Source organism: Rhinopithecus roxellana, chromosome 1 (assembly GCF_007565055.1).
Source record: "Rhinopithecus roxellana isolate Shanxi Qingling chromosome 1, ASM756505v1, whole genome shotgun sequence".
Lineage (NCBI taxonomy): Eukaryota > Metazoa > Chordata > Mammalia > Primates > Cercopithecidae > Rhinopithecus > Rhinopithecus roxellana.
Window position 1 is genome coordinate 192,596,270 of NC_044549.1, and position 23,865 is coordinate 192,620,134.

A 23,865-nucleotide genomic window follows, 5' to 3' on the forward strand; every position below is an offset into this window, starting at 1 on the left:
TTTATTATTTCCTACCAACTACTTTCTTCCGAGGTATTCTGCTATTGTATTCTAACTCTTTTTTTTTTTATTTTAGTTTTCAGTTTTATTTTTTAATTTGTAGAGATGGGATCTCACTGTGTTGCCAGGCTGGTCTTGAACACCTGGCCTTAAGCAATCCTCCCACCCCAGCATCCCAAAATGCTAGGATTACAGGTATAAGCTACTGTGCCTGGCCTGTTTTCTGACTCTTAAGTTGGATGCCTGTCTCAACTATTCTCAATTTTACTTTAGAATATAAGCATTGAAGTCTGTGGGTATCCCTCAAGGTACCATTTTTGCAGAGTCTACCCATTTGGATATGTAATATTTTTCTATATCATTTGGCTCCAAAAATTTTCTAATATCTATTCAGATTCTTCTTTGGTCTATAAGTTTTTCAAAGTATGTTGCAGTTTTTGTTAATTCTCAAATGTATGAGGTTTACAGTGCTCTCAGAAGCATCAGAAATGGTTAGAACTTTTTCAGTGCTGATTGTGCCTAATCATGTTGGAATTTAGTGCATGAATTAGACGAACCTGCTATTAAGCAGAAAGTCATTCCCTGACAGGCTGAAAAATGGGAAAGAATCTTTCTATAAAGAAATAGAATATTGAAAACCTCATAGTATGGTCAGAAGCTATAGCTTCACAATGGGACAAAATTGAAACCCAGGTTCCTTTTCCATCTTAAAGTGACTGCCCCCCAAGTACCTTTCTGGCCACCTCCAGACTCTGGCACCATGGTCATGTCTGGTTAGTTGGGTTATGAATAAGTTTCTGTGGCAAAGACCCTCAGATACACAACTTAAATAACATAAAAGGTTATTCTTCCTCCAGGTAAAGTTGTTGGTGGCTCAGGGCTGGGATGACAGCTTAACTCTGGGGAGTCCCAAGCCCCTCTGTCTTGTTGCTCTGCTATTCCTAGGATAACGCTCACATGGTCCACATTCCAGACAGTAGACAGGAGGGAAGGCCTGCTGGTGGGGCACAACTGGACCGCACACCCCTCACTTGCACTTCTATCCTGTAGGTCAGACCTTTGTCACATGGCCAAATGTAAGCTGCAAAGAGAGGCTGGGAAATGTCATCTTTATTCTGAGCAGCTTATGTCTGGCTAATTTGGGAGTTCTATTATTAAAAGAAGAGGGGAGAATAGATATTCAAAGACAATCAGAAGTTGCCAATTCACCATCCCAGCCTTGCCTATCCGTACTCTCAATTCATGTGCCTCCTCTTCTTCCTTCAGAATCCTAGAAAAAGATGAAAGCAATATTGATGCCTGCCAAATTCTAGCCATGCATGAGCTTGCAAGAGAAGGAAACATGACCACAGTAAGTTCTTTGAAGACTCAGAAGGTGAGCCTTGTAACAGAGTCAAGGAGGAACCCTTCATAACCTGTGCACCTGACCCAAAGCCTTTGTACAGAGCCCCTGAATCTCAGCTTCCTCTTTCCTACCCACCCCTATACTTGCTGCCAAGGAGGCCTGCTCTGGTTTGACTCTTTGGGTTGTGTAGCTTGGGAGTCAGGCAGCATCAGGCAGTGAGGTTGATGCTAGGCTCTGCCCTGTGCTCTCTGTGGAAGCCTTGGCAGGTGTCCCCACCTGGATAAGCCTCAGGCTTCCTGTTTGTAAAATAGACAGAATTCCACACAGGACTAAATATGATAAGAAGTGGGAGAGTTTGGAACAGTCCCTTTCACACTACAGTAATTTCATCAATGTTAACTGATAGTAGAAGTCGTGGTAGTATTTCTGAATTCAGGAAATGCCATTTTTTTAGGGGATAGTTGGAACTGCTCAGGCATTGGCCAGGCAATACCGGGCCCCAAACATGTTCCTAAGTCTTGTAGTTTTCCAAAGAAACCAAAAATAGCCCTCAAATGCAGTCAGAAACACCTAGAATTCTTAGTGAAACCTCAATAGCCAGACAGGTTCTCATTTTCAAAAAGAGGTTGTGTTTTTAGCCAAATCATTGCCTTTTAGATCAGTGAAATATATTGCCTCTGTGGAGAGCATGGCAAACCAAGAGTCTCTAAGGGGTCATGGTGGAAAGAGGAAGCTTCTGGTTCCTTCTGCACAGCTCTGAGATTGTGGATTTTGTGGGATGGGGTGAGGTAGAGGGGAGAGTCCGTGTTTGGGAGGAGCCTACAAAAAGGGCCCCAGCCCTTTTCGTCTCTGGGTAGGAATAAGAGAATAGGCCTATCCTCAGCTCCCTGTGATCCAAGATCCCTAAGCATACCTTCCTGGGCCTGGCCTGAAAGTTAATCCCAGGGGCAGACTTAGCATTTAGCTAACTGGGATTTAGCATTAGCCCCTCTTTTACTCCCTACTTCAAACCTCGGGGCCTACCTCCGACTCTGAGCTGGCTACCCGGTTCTAATTTTGTTCATGCTTACTGAACAGAGTGGACCCATACCATCCTGGATTTCGCTTTTGGCACTTCTCTGCAGCTGGGAACTAAGAATTCCTTACTCCTGGGTGGGGAGTGGGAAAGAACCTAAGCTTTGGAATCTGTCAGTGACCTAGGTGACTGGGTGACCTCAGACCAATTGCCTAACCTTTCTGACCTTTCATGTGTTGGACAGGAAAGTTTGGAAAGTTCGGATCGTTATACTGACTTACATTTGACTCATGTCAAAATGGAGCAGAGGCTTCTGGGCCAGCACAGTTAATTTGCTGCTGGCCTGGCAGGCTGCACTATGGACACAGTGAGGGCTAGCTACTGGCTCTGCCTGGGTGGGTCTGAAAAGGTAGCTTCTCTTCACAAACTTGGGAACAGGGCTACTCTATGGGTTAGCCCTGCTCCATAAGGAGCAGTCAAAAAAAAAAAAAGAAAAAAAAATTCAGTAACAGAGGGGCAGTGCCAGCTCTGGGTGAATAATGTCCCCAGGAGCTCCACCTATGGGCCTTTGAAGTAATGCTGATGCCTGGGCCACTCCAATTCACTTAAATCTGAATTTCTGGGGGGTTGTGCCTGGGCATGGGCATTTTTTAAATCTCCCAGCTGATGCTACTATGCAGCCAGGGTTTAGAACCATGGCCCAACTCTGACCTTGCACCTTGCATGTTGACATTCTGTTTTGTCCCTGCAGGCTACCAATCATGTTAGAAATCTGATTAAGGCACTAGAGACAAGGGAGCCCGAAAATCCAAGCCTCCATCTTAAAAAAATTCTTGTGGTTAGCCGACTGGTAAGAAGGTTTTCCTGGTTCTGAAATGGTGCGTCTACCTGCTTTCCTTAGAGCAGACCTGTGCTCCCCCAGGAAACTCCTTGAGTGCCTTGCCCCTCCCTTCTGGCTCAAACTTGTCCTTTCGGGGTAGTGGCTCATAGCCTGCTGCGCCTACTTGCCTCTGGCTGATAACTGTGACATGTGGGTTCTACGTCCTCAGCCTAGGTGCCCCCTCAGAGATGCCATGAAGATCAGGGAGACGGGGTCTGAAAATACTTTTGGAGTGGGCTGTGCCTTGTTTGGGGAAAGTGGGTGGTATCGCCGCTGTTATGCAGCAGAGCCACACCCAGCTCTGGCCTCCAGTGCCTGGGTGCCCGGCTCCTATATTCTTTTTTGTGGAAGTGGCCCAAGAAGGCTGGCCTGCCTAGGCCTCTCAAACATCAGGGAAGGTCCAACTAGACCAGGTTGCCAACAAATCTGTGTCTCTTTTAGACTCTTCAGCCCCAAAGCAAGATTTACTAGAAGTAGTTGCTATAAGAATGAAGGCAACTCTGGGACCTCAGGAACCAGAACTGTGAAGTTGCATAGACACCATCTCTCCCTCTGTGTGTCTGATTCTCTCTGCCTTGTTCTCCACACATGGCAGGGAGCATGGCTGATGGCAGCCTTTGGGGCCCCTTCTTATTACTGAACACAAAGAAGTTCTTTCATTCAGCTTCAATTTTTGAAAAACTTCTTGGTGACTCCTTAGACCAATTACTGTGGCCAGACAGGGGATAGGTCCCTCAGAGGACCCTGTGGCTAGAGGCAGGTTCCACAGATGTGGCCAGTGAGAGGCTCCTTGGGAGCCAGACAGCAACACAGACCCAGCTGCCTAGACACAGCGTACCTCTTGGGCTCTCCTGGGCCTACCCAGCCCTGCCTACCAAAGTGTCCCCCATTTCTGACATGACCTTGCTGATACAGGCTGGACTGACTGGTCTCCCAATTCCCACCTTCCTGTTTCTTGCAGTGTGGGAGTCACCAGGTGATTCTAGGACTAGTGTGTAGTTTCATCGAGCGTACCTTCATGGCCACCCCCTCCTACATCCATGTGGCCACAGAACTGGGCTATTTCTTCATCCTAAAGAACCAAGTGAAAGAGGCCTTGCTGTGGTACACAGAAGCCATGAAACTGGACAAGGACGGCATGGCTGGTTTGACAGGTATATGCAGGCAGGGCAGGGTTCAGGGGTGGGTGTCGGGAGCCAAAATGGGCAGCTTTCATGGGTCCAGAAGAGAGGTGCTGGAAAGCATTCTCCTTGGGGGGGTATGTGAATTTTGGGGTACGACGTATGATGGGGTATCTTTCTGGGAATCCACAAGTATGGATGTAGGAGGCACAGGAATGCTCGGAGGTATGATCAGAGTCACTCTGATCTCCACCAGACCTCCAACGCCTGTCTACACTGATTGCCCCAGAAGACTGACAGGCTGAACCTTACACTCAGTGGGCCCTGCCTCTTCTCAGGCTGCCCAGGCCGGGGTTGGAGAAGTTCTACTCACCACCAATCCGCACATGCAGAGCCTCTAGATTCACCTCTGTAGACCCTCCTCCAGGGCTCTGAGCTGAAAAACCACCAAAAAGAGTAGCTCTGAGAATTATATATTTCCCTGTCTGTCCAGGTGATTTTAAAAATCCTTTCTATAAATGACAAATGAACTTTCTATAACGCCATTTCCATTTAACACATTTTTTAAAGCCCCCTACTCCATGGTCTGTGGTGAATTCTGAAATGGCAGTGTTTGGTTTGGGTTGAGGAAGTTGTGTGATCCAGTGCTCAAGGCAGGCTGGCTCTTGCCCTGGCCCTGAGGGGCTGTGTGTTTGGGGCCAAGTCACTTCTCCTTTCTAAACTCCAGGCTCCTCGTCTGCATAGCACAGTTATCAGAGTAGTTTATCTTGACTTCTGGTTCAACATGTCAGGCTGACCCCATCAAATCCATGCTTGCCCTCTGTCCCCAGATCCCATGAAAATAATGAAAGATATCTTTAAAAGGTAATTAGCCGGGCGTGGTGGCTCATGCCTGTAATCCCAACACTTTGGGAGGCTGAGGTGGGCAGATCATTTGAGGTCAGGAATTCGAGACCAGCTCGGCCAACATGGTGAAACCCCATCTCTATTAAAAACACAAAAGTAGCCAGGCGTGGTGGAGGACATCTGTAATCCCAGCTATTCGGGATGCTGAGGCCAGAGAATCACTTGAACCCGGGAGGCAGAGGTTGATATGAGCCGAGATGGTGCCACTGCACTTCAGCCTGGGCCACAGAGTGAGACTCCACCTCAAAAAAAAAAAAAAAAAAAAAAAAAAGGAATACATTGCAGCCTTAGAAACAGAAAAATACCTTCCATGGACCAGAAACTTTGAAGAATTTCACATTTCTAGAAGATGGAAGGCAAATGGTGTCAAATACATGGGAATTCCAAGCAGATCTAGAAACCCATAAACCAACATAGGCAGAGATGGGTTAGCTAAAGAATTTAGTAGACCAGCTTTCCCCAAAGAGTTCCAGGAAAAACAAAAACTAAAAAACACGAGCTCAGGGTCACCAGAGGCTGAGTGTGAAAGCATGCCACAGGGCAGTGAGAGCGATTATAGGATTATTGGAACCGTGCCCCGGTCAGAGACTAGAATCCAGGAGGTGTGTATTGGGTGTTGGGGCAGGAGGGAGAGGAGCAGTGCTCTGGATGATTTCCCACCATAACCAGGGACATGAAGGACAAAAGGACTTGGCTGCTCAGCACAAAAGCAAAATTCCCTAGAATGTTCATCCACCAGGCTGAGTCCTTCCCTACTTCCTCATTCAAGGGGGAGAGCCCCAGTGGTTAGCCAGAGGAAAGTCCGCTGGTCAGGATGTCTGTCCTCTCTCCCAGTCCAAGCCGAGCCCACTCTTATGTCCTGGAGTCACCATATTTTCTGTCCAGTCTGGCAGAATCAGTGACGTTAACAGTGTGTGAAATGTGCCTACTTGCTGTCCTTCCTTTATAAATCTGCTAGCAGTCTGAAAGATCGGCCAAGTGGAACATATAAAGCAGTAGCCCTCTGAGGAGCAGAGTTAAGGCTAGTACAGAAAAGACTTTTCCTCCCAAAACCCCTTCAATGTTTGGAGAGGCTATTATGTCTATAAGTAAAGAACATGCTACTATGAAAAAGGTACAGGAACAAAAAAGAGTTGCCAAAAATCAAAAATATTGTTGTAAGGTAAAAAATTGTATAGGTGGGTCAAATAGTGGGATGGATATAACTGAAAACTAAGATGGTGATTAGGAAGATAGTCAAGAATAAATATGCCAAAGTAGCAAAGAAATATCTGTACAAGTAGAATAGCTTGCTTCAAACAGATGAGATTTGTCCTCACAACATCAAAACATACCACAAAACCACAGTAATTAAGTCCCTTTGAGGCCAGCACTGACTAGGATAAGCAAATAGATAAATGGGATGTAACAGGCCTTATTTCAAACTGATAGGTTGTTCAGTAACTCCTAGTTGGATACCCTGCTATCCATTATGAAAAAGAAATAAAGGTAAGTTCTCATCTTACACCATACTTAAATTTCAGGTGAATTAAGTATTAAACATAAAAATTAAATGAAACATGGGTTTCCCTGGGGCTTCTAATCCTAACTCCAAACTTGGAAGCTGCAAAGTTTGGCTTTGTGGCTCTACATGTAAAAAAAAAATAGAAGCCACAAAAGAAAATATTTTACCTATTTGACTACATAAAAGCTTAAAATTACTAGCTGACAAGATACTGTAAAAATAGTTAAAGGATAAATGGCACACTAATAGAAAACACTTGCAACAAAGGGTTAAGAAAACATGAAGAGAAAAAAAAATCACCCCCTCCAAGAAAACCAGGCAGGCTGTGAACAGAAAATTCACAGTAGAAAGGAAAAGGCTATATTGGAAATATGAACAGATGTTCATTCTCCCTAATAGTTAAAAAAAAGGTGGTGAATGAAAACTAGTTACTTTTCATGTTTCAGACTGGCAAAAATTACAGCATGTTTGAGGTTATGAAGAAAGGATATTTTAAATTCTTTATAGTAATATAAGTTCAGATATCTTTGAGGGCAAGTTGGTCTTATCTGTCAGCATTTTAAATATATGTGCTCTGTGACTCATCAGCTCTCCCTCAGGAATTTGAACGTATGTAAATGTTCATCGTAGCATTGTAGTATTTAAATACTGAAAACAAAGTAAATGTGAAATTAGATGTCCTTCAGTAGGGCAATAGTTAAATAAATTGTTACATCCACAGTAAAATATTATGTTGTCATCAAAGAGAATGGGGTAGATTTGTATGAAGAGATGGGAAAATATGATATCATATACAAAGTTAAAAAAACAGATTGTGGCCGGGCGCAGTGGCTCATGCCTGTAATCCTAGCACGTTGGGATGCTGAGGCAATTGGATCACCTGAGGTCAGGAGTTCGGGAACAGCCTGGCCAACATGGCGAAACCCTGTTTCTACTAAAAATACAAAAATTAGGCAGGCATGGTGGCCATGCCTGTAATCCCAGCTACTCAGGAGGCTGAAGCAGGAGAATTGCTTGAACCTGAGGGGTGGAGGTTGCAGTGAACCAAGATCATGCCACTTCACTCCAGCCTGGGAAAAAGAGTGAAACTCCGTCTCAAAAAAAAGCAGACTGTAGAATGGTGTATGTGAAATTTGATTCCCTTTGTGGATGTGTGTGTTTTTAAACCCATTGGTATGCTTGTGCGTACATATAAATATATATGTCTGAGGTGTCTATATAGTAGTAACATATTATACCTCACGTGTTTCCTAGTGATTATCTCTAGAGAGAGATATTGTTAAAGCCAGAACATGAGCTAGGGATGTTTTTCTGTATTGCCTTAGGATTTGAATTCTTGAGCATGAGCACGTATTTCTCTTTAAGTTTGTAGAAATGTTGGAAAAGATTCCCTATGCTGAGACACCTTCCTTCCACTGTCTTATTCATGCTCCTTGACCTGATGGGCTGCTGACTGTGCTTCAGGGCTAGCTACTCATCATTGTTTTGTCCCATTTACAGGGATCATCTTGTGTCATATCTTAGAAGGCCACCTGGAGGAAGCTGAGCACCAGCTGGAATTCCTGAAGGAGGTGCAGAAGTCCCTTGGGAAGTCTGAGGTCAGAGCTCCCTGGGGCCATGGGTTGCTCCAGGACAATGTCCTTTGCTGTCCTCCCATCCCTGATTTCCAATAGAAAGCAGCCAAGGTTACCTGGACCTTCACTTTGCCCTTGCCTACCAACTCTGCCCAGGCTGGCATTGGCACTGAGACTCGGTCCTGTCTTCCACAGGTGCTAATTTTCCTCCAAGCCCTCCTGACATCCAAGAAGCACAAGGGGGAGCAAGAGACCACAGCGCTCCTGAAGGAGGCAGTGGAGCTTCACTTCTCCGGCATGCAAGGCCTCCCTCTTGGCTCTGAGTACTTTGAAAAGCTGGACCCCTACTTCCTGGTCTGCATTGCTAAGGAGTACTTGCTCTTCTGCCCCAAACAGGTTAGGGGAAGGCCTATCTTCATGGTGGGGGTCTGGAATACAGGTTTGGATAGTGCCCACCTGAAGGACAGAGGCATCCTTACTTGTGACCTTACTTGGCCAGTCACAAGTAAGGATGGGGTGAACCTTGGGCAGTTGGGGAGCCCAGGGCTCTTCAAACTTGAACATACAGCACACAGGTCACCTGGGAGGTTGTTCCAGTACAGATTCTGACTCTATAGGGGGGTCTAAAATCCTGCATCTCTAACAAGTTCCCAAGTGATATGAATGCTGCTTGTCTAGGGACCACATTTGGAAGAACAGGGCACCAGCCCATGGCCCTGCTTTTATCCAAGACAAGAGCTTGGCTTCCTTTTCCGCAGAAGCCCCCTAAGAAGTATGTTAGTCTTTACTTGTTTGTCCTGCTCTTCCAGCCAGTCAGGATTCTTTGTGACCAAGGATCATATTTTTATATACCTTAATATCCTCCCAGTGCCTTGTAATGAGTCATTCAGCAAATATTTATTGAGTGCCAGATACCATTCTCTGTACTGGGGACACCACAGTGAACAAAACCAAGTTCCATAGTCTGGAGCTCGTGCTCTAAGCACTAGATGATACAGAGGATAATAAATAAGTGTGGAATGAAGCAAAATTCCTTCACTGAGAGCATTTTCTGAGAGCTCCAGGAGTCTCTCTTAGAATAGGGCAAACCTACTCCCACCTCCACCACCGTGTTCCCACAGCCCAGGTTACCAGGCCAGATCGTGTCTCCACTTCTTAAACAAGTCGCCGTGATCTTGAATCCTGTAGTCAAAGCAGCACCAGCTCTGATCGACCCCCTGTATTTGATGGCTCAGGTCAGGTATTACTCAGGTGAGTGGGGGTGGGGTCCTGGCAGCCAGGTGGGGCCTTGCAAACACCTGATGGAGCTTTGTGTCCACAGGCTCCTTGCCTGGGATACTGCAAACACACACACACACACACACACACACTCCTTGCTTGGGGTACTACACACACACAGAGACACTCACACGCACGCACGTACACACACACAGGCACATGCCCCTACAGGCCTGCCCACTCCCAGCCTCTATCCCCTAGTAACCCTAGTAAGCTCCCTGACCTCTCACCAGCAGGGGTCTCTCCCACCTAGGCCTTTGTGGATTTACTCACTTGATCTGTGCTGGTAATAGTTATTGAACTTCTTCTGAGATACAGTAGTACCAAAAATAGGCAAAAATTCCCTCATGGAGCTTGCATCTAGTAAGGGGAAATTGACAACTCAATGCAAGCTCCACGAGGGAGCACATCGTATTTTTTTGTTAGAACATGGTAATGCTGTAGAAGAAGCTGCAGCAGGGAAGTGATGCAGGGGTGTCAGGGTTGTAGTTTCGAAAAGCTATCCAAAAAAGCCTCATGGAGAAGTGAGAACCCTGTACCATGAGGTCTTCAGAGCCTCCAGGGGCCCTTTCACCTTCTCCCTTCTCAAGGCCCAGACCCTGGAGAGAAAGGGAAGGAGAGGGAAAACCTTCCATGGGTGCTCTATTGTCCTCTGTGATGCAGAGTCCTCCCCTGAAGTACTATCTCCCTGTGGCCTCTTACCCCATCCTGCCTGCCTGGAAACCAGGCTGATCTCTGGTGTTCTGGGAGTGTCCAAAGGGATCAGAATACTGTGGCCATTTGTCTGTCTTCTGGCATTGCATCGTGTGGGTTGCACTCCTGCTGAGAGCTTTCCTGTCTTCATCCTTGGTCCTCCCTATGTTCATTTGGATGCCAGGTTTCCCCACAGCTTCAAAGTATCCTGGATACAAGGCCAGGGTGAGAGAACTTACCCTGGGTGCTGGCATCTGCCAGCAGATTTGGGCCCAAAGCAAGGTCTCCAGCTGCGTAGGTTGCCATGGTGGCCTCTTCACATTTCCACAGCACGTAAGAAGGAGCAGGGAGCTTGGGACCCAGAAGCAGGGGCTCCCTACCCACCAGGTTATGGATCCCAAGTAGGGGTTGTTGAGAGACCTGACTGCAAGGGAAGAGAGTGCCCCTACCAACTCACTACACCCAACCCCTAGGCTGCTGCTACCACCCTGTAAGTGCCAGCCTGTCTGCAGGGAGGCCCCTGAGTCCTCAAGTGCCAGGGGGTTCAGAGCTGAAGCCCAGGAACCCAATAGGTCTGGACATATAAATGCCAAATTTGCCCCTTCCAAGCTGAGTGGCCCAGGTTCCACATCTGAAAAAACAAGAACAATAGCACCAACCTTGCAGGGCTGGGCAAGTAATAAATCAGACTTTCTAAAGTGCTTTGCAAGTGTTGAAACAGAGCAGGAGCTTCATAAATTGTAACTATTGCAGTTGCTGTTACTACTAGGTTTTGTTTGCTCTTATGTGTGGGAATTGAGGCTTAATATGTTCCCCTGAGCTTCTGGATGGAGCAGTGAAGTAACTTAGCTATCTCCCTTAGGGTTACAAAGACAAGAAGGGTGTTACACTGAGGTTTGAGTTTGCTGGCTTTTGTCTGAGTCAAGGAAACAACTGTGTAGTCTTAATTTTAGAAATGGACCCCTGAGTGAAGCAGAACAAAACTGGCTAAAATACCCAACTTTGTATATTTCTGGAGAACAGGACATGTAAAATTCATTCTGCCCTTGCATATCAGGTCCTAGGAGCCCCTTGGGAACCCTGCATGTAGAGGTTTGTGTACTATTTCTAGGAGAGCTAGAGAATGCCCAGAGCATCTTGCAGCGTTGCCTGGAGCTGGACCCCACCTCCGTGGATGCCCATCTTCTCATGTGTCAGACCTACTTGGCTCAGGGCAACTTTGGCATGTGCTTCCACTGCTTAGAGCTGGGTGTCAGCCACAACTTCCAGGTGGGTGCCCTGTCATCCTCTCAGCATCCCAACACCCAGCTAGCTGCGGCCCCTGTTTGCCTTCTGAGAGTAGCCCCAGGGGCTAGCTGTGTCCCACAGATCTTTCTGCTGGTCCAAAGGCAGGGGTAGGCTCAGTGGGCTCCTGAGGTCTTCTCTGACCTGGCTGCTGTGAGCAGCAGCAGTAGCAGCAGTGAACTGGAGCCCCACACTCTGCTGTGCTCCTCCTAGGTCCGAGATCACCCCCTCTACCACCTCATCAAGGCCAGGGCTCTCAACAAGGCTGGAGACTATCCAGAAGCCATAAAGACACTGAAAATGGTCATCAAATTGCCAGCTCTGAAGAAGGAAGAAGGCAGGAAGTTCCTTGGGCCCTCTCTGCAGACCAGCCAGCGGGCATCCATCTTACTGGAACTGGTGGAGGCCCTCCGGCTGAATGGGGAGCTAGTAAGAAATGCCATGCTCTCCTCCCTGGGGACTGGGGCACACTGCAGGCTCAGGGTAGGCCCAGGAACCAGGTTCTTTGGTTCCACCCACTGTTTCCTTGTGCACCAAGTGGAGGGTCTGTTTGATTCCCATGTTTTAGCATGAGGCCACCAAGGTCATGCAGGACACCATCAATGAGTTTGGCGGCACACCAGAAGAGAACCGCATCACCATTGCCAACGTGGACTTGGTCCTGAGCAAGGGTAACGTGGACGTGGCACTGAACATGCTAAGGAACATCTCGCCCAAGCAGTCCTGCTACATGGAAGCCAGAGAGAAGATGGCCAATGTCTACCTGCAGACCCTCAGAGACAGGCACCTCTACATCAGATGTTACCGGTAAGCCCCACAGGTAGCACAATGACAGCTTCTTCTTTGATGGTATCTTAGGGAATGTTTCCTTCAGATGTTATTTCTTCAACCTGGGTCTCCAGAATGTGTCCTTGGAGTGTAGTTGATGAATGTATGGAATTGTCCATGGGTTATAATTTTAGCATGAAAGGTCAGTAAGCCCTGTTCATGGATGAGTTCTGAGGATACACAGTTGAATTGGCCCTGAGCCCTGCTTGCACCCCCGCCCCCCCCCCCCCCCCCCCCCCCCCCCCCCCCCGCTTACCTGCTTGCACATACTGGTCGGAGACTGTAGGCCTGGTTCTCAGAGCAGACACACTGAAGCTCCAAGCTGCTGTCTCTGTATGATTTGGCATTGGGACCTCCAAGGCGCCTTCCTCATCCCTTTCTTCTGGCAGAGCTTCATCTAAGCAATTTAAAGTGGGAGGTGTGGTTGCTGAGGGAGTAGGGAAGGCTATCCAGCAGTGGGAAACCAGTGAACAATATGGAGGCATGGCCAGATTGGAGTTTTAGAAAGAGTGACATGGCTGCCTCATGGAGAGGGATCTGAAGGGATAGCGGGTAGAGTGAGAGGAACAGGTAGAGGGCCTGGCCATGGCCTAACTACAGAGATGGATGTGGAGAGCCTGACTCAGGTAGCTAGCACACTGCCTCGTGCACAGTGGACTTTCTATAAGTATTGATTGATGAATGAATGAATGTCAGCCAGAATCAGTGGGAAGGAAGTGAAGGAGATAATTTCAGGAACATGAGGTGTGTGTGAGCCTGAGATAAGCTTTTGGTTACTCTTGCTTGCAGTGAGCTCTGTGAACATCTGCCTGGCCCCCACACCAGCCTGCTACTGGGCGATGCTTTAATGAGCATTCTGGAGGTAAGTGAGAGGCCTCACAGCCTTGCCAAGTGGCCCCCCAGTCTCCCTTCTCCAGTGGGAGAGAAGAGGAAGACCCAAAGACACTTTCCCCACCAGCCCGAGAAGGCCCTGGAGGTCTATGATGAGGCCTATAGACAGAACCCGCATGATGCCTCCCTGGCCAGCAGAATTGGGCAAGCTTATGTGAAGGCCAACCAGTATACTGAGGTCAGGCTGGGCTGGGGTGTGAAGGGGCAGGGAGGGCCAGCCTAGCAGGGAAGGTGGAGGACGACGGTACATGACTGGGGAGCTCTGGATGGGAGGAGAGTGGCTGAGTTTTCACTCAGTTCCTTGATGAATGGGGTGCCAAGGGGAGAACTGAGCAACTCTTTGCTGCTGACCACACCTGCTCAAGCTGAGGCTTACACCCTGTGCCAGGTGGGAGGAGTGCTTTTTCACCTTAGGCTTCTATGTTCTGGAGGGGCACACTGGTATGATGGCTGCTGAGGGGAACATGGTGTCTGGCACTGAAGTGCAGAACCAGGCCAGAGGCTAATATTTATTGTTTGCACTAAGGCAGTTGAGTATTATGAGGCTGCCCAGAAGATTAATGGACAGGACTTTCTGTGCTGCGATCTGGCCGAACTGCTCCTAAAGTTAAAGAAGATCAATAAAGCAGAAAAAGTTTTGAAGCAGGCACTGGAACATGACATTGGTGAGGCGGCATTCTAACCTATTTCTAGCATTTGGAGCAGACATACTCCAACCCCATTCCCCATTAGCTGAAGTCCTGAACCCAGCCCTCCCCACCAACCCAGCTTCCCAGGAACCAGCAAACTAACACTAATTTGAGTTTCCGTTTAACAGTCCAAGACATCCCATCCATGATGAATGATGTTAAGTGCTTGCTTTTGCTGGCAAAGGTTTATGAGAGCCATAAAAAAGAAGCTGTGATAGAAACTTTGAACAAGGTAATTGACAAGTGGACTTAACCTCTTTATCTGCCATCTGCTGATGGGGGCTGAAGAAGGAGAAAGGAAAGAACTCCAGGTCTGTAAAGCCCCAGACCTCTTCCTCAAAAAAGGACCTAGGTTACACCTCTGACATCCACCTTCACTTATTTTCCCATTCTGGTTCATTCAGTGACGGTACACTAATGTGCTCTGAGCTAGGGTGGGCTGGGGAAGGCAGGAAGTAAGAGAGTGCCTTTGTCCTCAAGGGTGATAGTAGAGATAATAATGAGGCAATGACAATGGCTCCCCTGCAGGAAAAGCTCTGTGCTAGGTTCTGTAGGGTTTTTGCTTTCTTATTGAATGATCACAGTAGCCCTTTGTAATAAGCATTGTGACATTCCCATGTAACAGATAAGTCTCTAGGAGGTTGAGAAATGTGCCCAAAGTGGGGTTCAGTTGTGTTAGTCTATATTCTGTGGGTATATGCCAGAATACTTGAAACTGGGTAATCCATACTTTTCCTACAGTTCTAGAGGCTGAGAAGTTCAAGGTGGAAGAGCCACATCTGGTGAGATCTTTCTGCTCAGGAGAAGGGGAACTCTCTAAAGAGTGCAGTGCAGGGTATCACATGGTGGGCAGGGGGCACCGACTGTGCTAACATGCTTGCTCCGGTCTCTCATCCTCTTCTTAGGAAGCCACCAGTTCCACTCCCATGATAACCCATTAATCCATTCATCCACAAGTGGTTTAATCCATTTATGAGGGCAGATCCCTCATGATCCAATCACCTCTCAAAGGCCCTAACTTTCAATACTGCCACATTGGGGATTAAGTTTCCAGGAAAGCACATGATGTTTGGGGGGCACATTCAAACCACAGCAACGTCATATGTTGCTTATCAGCAGGAATATGATTTTGTTGTGTGAATATCAGACTCAGATGGTATAGCTGACTTCACACCTAGGCTATCTGGTGTAGCCTATTGCTCTGAGTCTATAAACCTGCACAGCATGTTACTCTACTGAATTCTCTAGGCAATTGTAGCATCATGGTAAGTATTTGTGTATTTAAACATAGCTAAACATAGAAAATGTACAGTAAAAATACAGTATTATAATCTTCAGGGACCAGCATCATATATGTGGTCTGTCATTGACTGAAATGTTATGCAGCATGTGACTGTACCAGCAAGTGGTGGAGCTGAGACCTGAGCCAGGTCTGGCCTGTCCCAACCTATGTTCTTTGCACACTGGGCTGCCCCTGATCCAAGAGCCCCCAGCCATTCCTGTCACATCTTCCTCACTTTTTTCCCCCAGGGGTGTGGCCTCAAACTTGTTTCTGGAGTATGCTCTGTGGTTCTAGAGGGAGAGCCCACACTCTGACTGTTAGAGATGATTTATCCTCTTGTTTACCACTGGATTCCCATTCCTCTTTTTGGCCCTCAGGGAGCCAAGTGCTGATTCCTACCCACGTCCTACAGCTTAACCCTGGCATCATCATTTCCTCTTGCACTGATGTTCTCTGCTTACTCACTTGATCATTTGTGTGGTAAATATTTGTGGCTGCTTCCTCAAATTCCCAGCAGGGCGGCATACAGAACAGAACAGTCTACTGTGTGCCTTGAGCACCTACTGTGTGCTAGTTCTAGCCTGTAGTGTAGCAAAGCAAATTAGACACAGAGCCTCAAGGTGTGATGGAAGCAGGTAAACAGGCAAAGTACAAAAGCGTGTTTTGTTTGAGTGCCTTTGCGTCTGCTCCTGCCCCCAGAGGCAGTGCTAGCTTGCCTCATGTGTACTCAGCCAGTGGCTTTGCCTATTCAGAGTGACCCAAATTTGCCCAAGGCACTGAAGATGTCATTTTTCATACTTCTGGATCTGAATTAAGAGCTTGGTACTTTCTGTGAACTGGTATGTCAGGCTCTGAGTTTCTGATCCTGGCTTGATTGGTTTCCCAAGGCCTTGGACCTCCAGTCTCGGATACTGAAGCGAGTTCCACTGGAGCAACCAGAAATGATCCCCTCCCAGAAGCAACTGGCAGCCTCTATCTGCATCCAGTTTGCAGAGCACTACCTGGCAGAGAAAGAGTATGACAAGGCCGTACGGTCTTATAAGGATGTCTTCTCCTACTTGCCCACTGACAATAAGGTGAGTGACCCTCAAAGCAAGAGGCTGCTTTCTCCCTCAGGGCACAATGCCTTGCTGAGCTCTCTGACCAGGTGCAGGGGCCAGTTCCTTCTCCATTCTTCCCTGAGGAGTCACAGATACGATGGGCATGGGAGGCCAGTGGCCTCTGGGGTAAGGTGCCTGCTCCTGCTGACCTGGGACCTCACCTGCTGCGGCCCTTGGAGCAAGGCTCACCTTGGATAGCCAAATGAGAAGGGTATAGTGGGAAAGACATTGCTGAAAGTCACATTAGTCTGACATTTTCAAGTCCCCCTTGGAGGTGGGGAGATGATAAGGGTTGTAGCTGCCAGGGCACTTTGGGCGTGAAGTGCAGGCTGAGCTTCCAAGAGGGCCTAGAGTTGTGAGGGAGGTGTGGCTCCAGATAAGGGAACCATAGTTGGAGTTCATGCTAACACAGTAGATGAAGAGCTTAGTGACAGATCCATTCATTCATGTAATACTCATTTAACAGACACCTAATCTAATATGTGCCAAGAACTGTGCCCGGCTCTGGAGACACAGTGGGGCAAGGCTTGGTCACTGCCCACAGATTACCCTTGGGTAAGGGCATGTAGATGAGAGCACAGGCAGCACCAATGCCAGGCAATACATGCCTGCATGGGGGTTCAGGGCACCACTTGGAGGAATGGTACCTGCCCCAGAATCTGGGGCACAGAGGACTCTCAGAGCAGTGAGGCCAGAGTTGAAGCTGAAGGATGAGTATGTGTTAGCTTGGCCCAACTTTCAGAGGTTAGTAAGACACAGGGTATGACTGGAGAACTGAGTGGGAGAAGGGGAAGGCCAGAGATGTTCACTTGGGGAATCTGAGACATATTTTGAAAGCAGAGCTGATAGAAGTGGGGTGTGAGGGTGTGAGGAGAAGAGCTGTCAAAGACGATCCCAGGGGTTTCCCATGTTGTTTACTAGTTAGTGTATTATATCCGGCCTTGTCCCAGGTGATGCTGGAGCTGGCGCAGCTCTACCTGCTCCAGGGGCACCTGGACCTGTGTGAGCAGCACTGTGCCATCCTCCTGCAGACTGAGCAGAACCATGAGACTGCTTCTGTGGTAGGAAGCCCCCAGCACCCACTCCCTCCCTCCTTTCCTCCCTTCCTCCCTTCCTAGGGTCCCTGTGACCAGATGCAGGCTACTTCCTAGCCCCATAACCTCGGATGCCTCACTGACAACACCTCTGAGGAGCTGTCAGGCAGAGAGGACTCAGTGCTGCACCTACTCTGCCCTTTAGCCGGAAGGGGTGGGCTGGCTGGCAATGGGCAGCATCAACCTCCTGGGCCAGTCTAAGGTGGGGTGAGGTTGATTCACCCCAGGGGAAAGCGCATCCACTGTAGGTGAAGGCAAGTGGGATAGGTTCCTGGGGCTTCAGGAAAAGCCCTCCGCAGTTCTGCCTCTCTCCTCCCTATCATCCAGACCTTCTCCAGGGCTGGCCCAGGAGCAGAAGCTGAGCCCTTGCAGAACAAGGAGGGGTCCTTCATCCCTACCTCTATTGCCTGGCAGTTATCAGAATGGGTGGAGAGGCTTTCCCTGTAGGCTATCAAAAAGCCCCACTGGTCTCTACCACTGGCCTTACCTTCCCATGTCCATCCTCAACCCAGCTCTTCTTGCCCCCCACCTTGGGAAGTCCTCACCTTCTGGGTGGGGGCCTGAGAAACCCTCAGGCTTCTCCTGTGGCAGCTTCTCACAAGGCCTGGGGAGGCTGCCTTGCAAGTCCTTTTCTACCTTCCCTTCTTACCACCATCACCCCCATACCCCCCGCCTCCCCTTATACCCATGCAAGCTGGCACTGTTGGGAAATCTGGAGCCTTGTGTGTTTTCTGATAGTTGATGGCTGACCTGATGTTTAGAAAACAGAAACATGAAGCGGCCATCAATCTTTACCACCAAGTCTTGGAGAAAGTGCCAGGTAATTCTGCCCATGGAGACTGCCTGCACCAGTTCCCACTGAGCAAGAGCCACTCTCCCAGAGAAGGGTGGGACCTCTCCCTCCTTCCTGACTGGGCAGAGGAAGCCCCTTCCTCCCTGATTGTTCCAGAGAAGCAGGAAACTGATAAAGACCCAATGGAACGTGCCGGCCCTTCCCGAGTCCAAGGGGCCAGTTCCTGGTCTCAAGGACTTGGCACTGGACCCAGGACAGCATGTCTGTCCCCAAATCACAGCCAGTGGGGCTCGACACAGTTCCCTTTTGAGGTCACAGCCACTTGGAGAGACTAGAAATTCTCCTCTGTTGTATAGCTTCATTCCCATTCACTGCAGCATAAAACCACCCCTTCTTGCTGGGGAAAGGGGCCAGACCTGAGGCTCAGGTTGGAGCCCTGGCAGGCCCATGGCAGTGTGCCCATAGGCCCAGGAGGTCACCATGGTTAGGAGTATGGGTCCTGAGGCCAGGCTGCCTGGGTCTGAGTCCTGGTCTACCACTTACTGGTTGTGCAACTTTCGGCAAATTATTTATCCATGTCTCAGTGTCCTCATCTGTAAAACAGATACAATAAGAGTACCTACCTAGGCCGGGAGCGGTGGCTTACGCCTGTAATCCCAACACTTTGGGAGACTGAGGTGGGCGGATCACGAGGTCAGGGGATTGAGACCATCCTGGCTAACACGGTGAAACTCTGTCTCTACTAAAAATATTTAAAAATCAGCCGGGCATTGTGGCGGGCACCTGTAGTCCCAGGTTCTCCAGGGGCTGAGGCAGGAGAATGGCATGAACCCGGGAGGCGGAGCTTGTAGTGAGCCAAGATCGTGCCACTGCACACCAGCCTGGGCAACAAGGCGAGACTCCGTCTCAAAAAAAAAAAAAAAAAAAAGATTAGGTACCTGCCTAATCTTGCAGTTAATGTATAGGTGAAGCACTTAATACCAGGTACAATATAAGTGCTATATAAATGTTAGCTGCTATTCTTTACTATTTTTAAGCATTAGTATTATTCTTTACTCAACCCTGGAACTGTTGGAATGTCCCCGCTCAGCCCAGATGGGCAGTATCTCTTGGCTCCTCCTAGGGGCCCAGCACCCTCATCTGATACAGCTACTGGGCATCTCAGCCTGGAGATTTCTGTCTCTTATTTTAGACAATTTTTTGGTATTGAATAAATTAATCGATCTGCTAAGAAGAAGTGGTAAACTTGAAGACATTCCTGCCTTTTTTGAATTGGCCAAGAAGGTGTCCAGCCGGGTGCCTTTGGAACCAGGGTTCAACTACTGCAGAGGTATCTACTGCTGGTGAGTTGGGTGTGGTGTGTTGAGGGGTAGCTGTGTGCAGGAAGCCCTACTGGCAGATAGGCTAGGCCCTTGTGCTGCACAAAGGGAGCAGAAATTCTGCCTCCAGGACACCCAGGCCCAGCAAGTGAGGGCCCACAGGGGCAGGGGTGGAACCCTTCAGAAGTCGGGGAGAGCCTGCAGCCTCTGGATGGAGGCCAGGTGAGGACCACTTGGGCAGGCCACTGGCCTGCATCCAACACCCAGGTCCGACTGCGTCTCCTCCAGAGGAACTGGGAAACCAGCTATCCAGCCTCTGCTTTGTGCAGACTCACAAAGTGGCCCTTGTATATCTCTGCCCTGAGCCTCAGTTTCCCTCACTGATTCTTGGTGTTTTCTCCACTACAGGCACATAGGGCAGCCCAGCGAAGCCTTAAAGTTCCTGAACAAGGCACGCAAGGACAGCACTTGGGGCCAGAGCGCCATCTACCACATGGTGCAGATCTGTCTGAATCCAGACAATGAGGTTGTGGGCGGAGAGGCTTTTGAGAACCAGGGGGCCGAGAGCAAGTAAGGGCCCGTGAAGGCAGAGGCAGAACCCTGGGGAAGTTAGAGAGAGCCTGCAGCCTCTGGGTTGAAGCCAGGTGAGGGCCACACGGGCAGGCCACCTGCCTGTGTCTGACACCCAGGTCTAACACCTGCAGCTACACAGAGAAGAAGGAGGTGGAACAGCAGGGCGTGAGCACCGCCGAGAAACTGCTGCGTGAGTTTTACCCGAATTCAGCCTCCAGCCAGACCCAGCTGCGGCTGCTGCAGGGCCTCTGCCGGCTGGCCACCAAGGAGAAGGCTAACATGGAGGCTGCGCTGGGCAGCTTCATCCAGATAGCGCAGGCTGAGGTGTGGCTGGTGGGGACTGGCGGGCATGGGCAGGTGGCAGGGCCGAGCCTGACTAGGCGGCCAAGGCGTGCTGACGTCCATTTCCCACCCGGTGTGTAGAAGGACAGTGTCCCTGCCTTGCTGGCCTTGGCACAAGCCTACGTGTTCCTGAAGCAGATCCCCAAGGCGCGTATGCAGTTGAAGCGCCTGGCCAAGGCCCCCTGGGTACTGAGTGAGGCTGAGGACCTGGAGAAGAGCTGGCTCCTGCTGGCCGACATTTACTGCCAGGGCAGCAAGTTTGACCTCGCCTTAGAACTGCTGCGGCGCTGTGTGCAGTACAACAAGGCAAGGGGCCACACACACATTGGGGCTGCAGGGTGGCAGAAAGGGTTCCAGGCATTCCAGGAAGGTGAAGCAGGCTTTGCAGGCAGAGGTCATATGGAATAACAACTAGTCGGGAAGAGGCAGGCTGAGAGGGGCACATGGGCAACAGACCAGAATAGGAATGAGGATCAAGGGCGATGGACCAGGTAAGAGGAGGTACACAGGGTCGTGTCATGTCCAGAGGAGGGAACACTAAATGACAGAAAAAGATGGGAAAGTTTCAAGGGTTCCAACCTGGAGGGACTTTTGCAGGTCAGAGCAGGCCAGGAATGGGAGTGGCGGAACAGGAGGGCTGCAGGGAAAGGGGTTATACCAGTGTCTGGGGTAGCTGAGAAGAAGGCACACAGTTGGCTTCTTGCAAAGGTTGGGGTACCCCTGAGGTCCCTTGGCAGTTTGGTTTATGGCAGCTCACTTCTGTCCCTTGCCTGCTTCTGGTTCTGGTCCTAGTCCCACCCTGGCCCAGGGAACCAGCAGAGGCTCTAACTGGCTTTCCCTGCAGTCCTGCTACAAGGCCTATGAGTACATGGGCTTCATCATGGAGAAGGAGCAGTCCTACAAGGATGCAGTCACCAACTACAAACTGGCCTGGAAGTACAGTCATCACGCCAACCCTGCCATTGGTAAGGCAACCAGCCAGGGTGCACATGAATGGACATGGAAGGGAGGTGGGCAGGAGGATCCCCACCATGACCCCAGAACGCAAGGCCTGTACCCTGGCTGTTATGAGAACCATAGGGGTTCTCAGGTCATCAGGGTGCCACCATCTATGCTCTCCATGCCCCTGGTAGGCTTCAGACTTGCTTTCAACTACCTGAAGGACAAGAAATTTGTGGAGGCCATCGAAATCTGCCACGATGTAAGCCAGCAGCCTTGGCGGGGAGGGCCTGGTGTAGTGGTAGGGAACCCTGCCTGATACTGCATACCCATTCTCTGTTCCAGGTCCTCAGGGAGCACCCCAACTACCCCAAGATCAGGGAGGAAATTTTGGAAAAGGCCCGAAGGTCCCTGAGGCCCTAGCTGGGGTCAAGGGGCCTGCAGTAGAAGACATCAACCTTCTGAAGTTGTGTGGAGGGATGAAAAGTGGGTCAGTGGAGAAGGGATTCAGAAAATGACACATTCTTCCCCATTTCTATAGTGTATGTGGTTTATTTTGAATCATGTTTCATCTGACCTAAGGGTCACCCCGAAGCTTTATGTTTTTAAGGCACAAGAAATGTTGCTCTGGGAAGAAAGACATCAACTGGCTTAACTTTTGCTAGGCTCGTTGGGTGCTTTCTAACAGACCTCGCTTTTATCCCAGACTCTTTGAGGGGGCAGAGGGGAGCAAAGAGGGGGCTTCTAGTGGAATGGTGGTCGAAAAGGATCCCCCTCAGCTATTTTTCAATGGTTGTTGCCCTTCTCCTGTCTGGTCTCCAGGATCCTGGAGCTAGAGAAGCAATTACTCTTGCTTTCCATGCTACCCTCTGAGTCTGCCTGGCGGTGGGCCCAGGATGCTATGGGCAGTGGGCCCAGACAGGAGGATCAGCTGCAAAAGGTCCTGTGTGAGAGGGCCTGCAGGGTGCAAGGGCCATTGTCCCACCCTGTCCATGCATTGTTTCCCTTTCCCCTGCCACATCCCCCCCACTCCCCACCAAGTCCAGCTGGGTTCTTCTGGTCCTTACCAGTTTGGGACAAACCTGACTACCCTCGCCTGGCACAAGGAAATACATTCCAAGAAAAAATAGTTCCCACTTCAGCTTTTGCAAAAGACACTGGCCATCTAACATCCTACAGAAACCCTTTTAATGTCTATGGGGGCAAATGCAGTGGTTCCTATTTAGATGAATAATGTTAACTGCAACTGGCAAGAGGGTGACAGAGGGCACCTTTGCTGTGCTCCCAATACCACTCTTCCTTGATGTCATTAAGGATGCCAATAATGGGACAGTCTGGCCTCAGGACAGTCAGGAAGCCTAGGATCTCTGAATGTGGACTTCCCAGGTCCCTTCCCCTTTCTGGGTCTTAGTGTCCCCATTTGTGGCAGGAAATTAGATGTCTCCCAAATCATGGCACAACTCTCTACCAGTGATATACAGCAAACATTTTAAAGTTTAATAACTGTGTGCTTACACATCATTTTTACATAGAAAACCAAGTAGCACAGCAAAGTCAGGAATTTACGGGTGCTGTTCCATGGGATGGGTTTAACTTTTAAGCATACTGATATAATTGATTTAAAGAAAAATTATTTAGAGTAAGTAGAATGCAGATATGGGCAGAGTTTTCAAGAGCAGTTGTCCAGTGACTAAGGTTTGGGAACAGTGGACAGATAAGGGTCCCTTTGGAACAGTGTAACTCGGATGGCTGCTGAGCCTCATTTTTATAACACACTGCTGATCACATATATGGTTTGTTGATATAAGCTGGGGATCTGGAATGCTTTCCCCAGGTTACTACCATCTTTCCTATGAGAAAACCCAGTCCCCTTTCTGTGATCTCCTTTACAACCCAGTTTTGTTGGGACAGGTTTGTTGACAGGTCTATCTATATGGAGAATGATCCTGTAAAGGGATTGTGTATTAATCATGTTTTTGCTGTAAAACCTAGATTGTCTTCATTTATCTAAAAACAAAGAAACAAAAACTAAGAACCCTGTGGCCCTAGATGGGACTAGGCAGGCCTCAGTCCAGCCATGGGCTGAGTCCATGGGGCGGAAGCCTGTTGGGGCTTCCTGCCAGAGTACTGGAGCTGAGGGCTGCCACCCAGACCACCAGGCCAGTCAGAGTGACCCTGAGAGCCCTTGGAAGAACCCAGGTTTTGGATTGTGCATGCTGAAGTAATCTCTACAAAAGGGTCTCCAGGCACCAGTGAAGAAGAGACAGGACAACTCAGTGTACCGGGGCACTTTACCCTGAGAAGACAAAGGCCTAGCTATTCCTAGCTAAGCTGGTTACAGGGACATACTGCCCCACCACAGGCCAGATTCCAAAGCATGAGTCCTCTAATGGCACTGATACGGCCATGTGGTCA

General features: G+C 49.1%; 1 protein-coding gene across 6 annotated transcripts in view; it reads left to right on the plus strand.

Annotated features, from left to right (window-relative positions):
• The window catches only part of TTC21A (tetratricopeptide repeat domain 21A), a 31,413-nt gene extending 9,429 nt beyond the window's left edge, over positions 1–21,984 (plus strand). For 2 of the 6 annotated variants that reach the window (XM_030934949.1, XM_030934963.1), the window contains 23 exons: positions 1,267–1,351; positions 3,112–3,210; positions 4,202–4,394; positions 8,272–8,369; positions 8,541–8,741; positions 9,467–9,596; positions 11,428–11,585; positions 11,814–12,029; positions 12,169–12,407; positions 13,218–13,290; positions 13,387–13,497; positions 13,846–13,984; positions 14,137–14,240; positions 16,178–16,366; positions 17,341–17,451; positions 18,223–18,304; positions 19,443–19,620; positions 20,005–20,166; positions 20,301–20,493; positions 20,593–20,817; positions 21,356–21,476; positions 21,645–21,712; positions 21,796–21,984. In XM_030934949.1, coding sequence (XP_030790809.1) covers positions 1,267–1,351; positions 3,112–3,210; positions 4,202–4,394; positions 8,272–8,369; positions 8,541–8,741; positions 9,467–9,596; positions 11,428–11,585; positions 11,814–12,029; positions 12,169–12,407; positions 13,218–13,290; positions 13,387–13,497; positions 13,846–13,984; positions 14,137–14,240; positions 16,178–16,366; positions 17,341–17,451; positions 18,223–18,304; positions 19,443–19,620; positions 20,005–20,166; positions 20,301–20,493; positions 20,593–20,817; positions 21,356–21,476; positions 21,645–21,712; positions 21,796–21,873 — 3,253 coding nt within the window. In that variant the 3' untranslated portion in view covers positions 21,874–21,984. Of the gene's footprint in view, positions 1–1,266; positions 1,352–3,111; positions 3,211–4,201; positions 4,395–8,271; positions 8,370–8,540; positions 8,742–9,466; positions 9,597–11,427; positions 11,586–11,813; positions 12,030–12,168; positions 12,408–13,217; positions 13,291–13,386; positions 13,498–13,845; positions 13,985–14,136; positions 14,241–16,177; positions 16,367–17,340; positions 17,452–18,222; positions 18,305–19,442; positions 19,621–20,004; positions 20,167–20,300; positions 20,494–20,592; positions 20,818–21,303; positions 21,477–21,644; positions 21,713–21,795 lie in introns of those variants that run through there. The other 4 variants (XM_010371502.2, XM_030934955.1, XM_030934961.1 and 1 more) reach the window with 4 other exon arrangements.
• Positions 21,985–23,865: the final 1,881 nt, after the last annotated feature.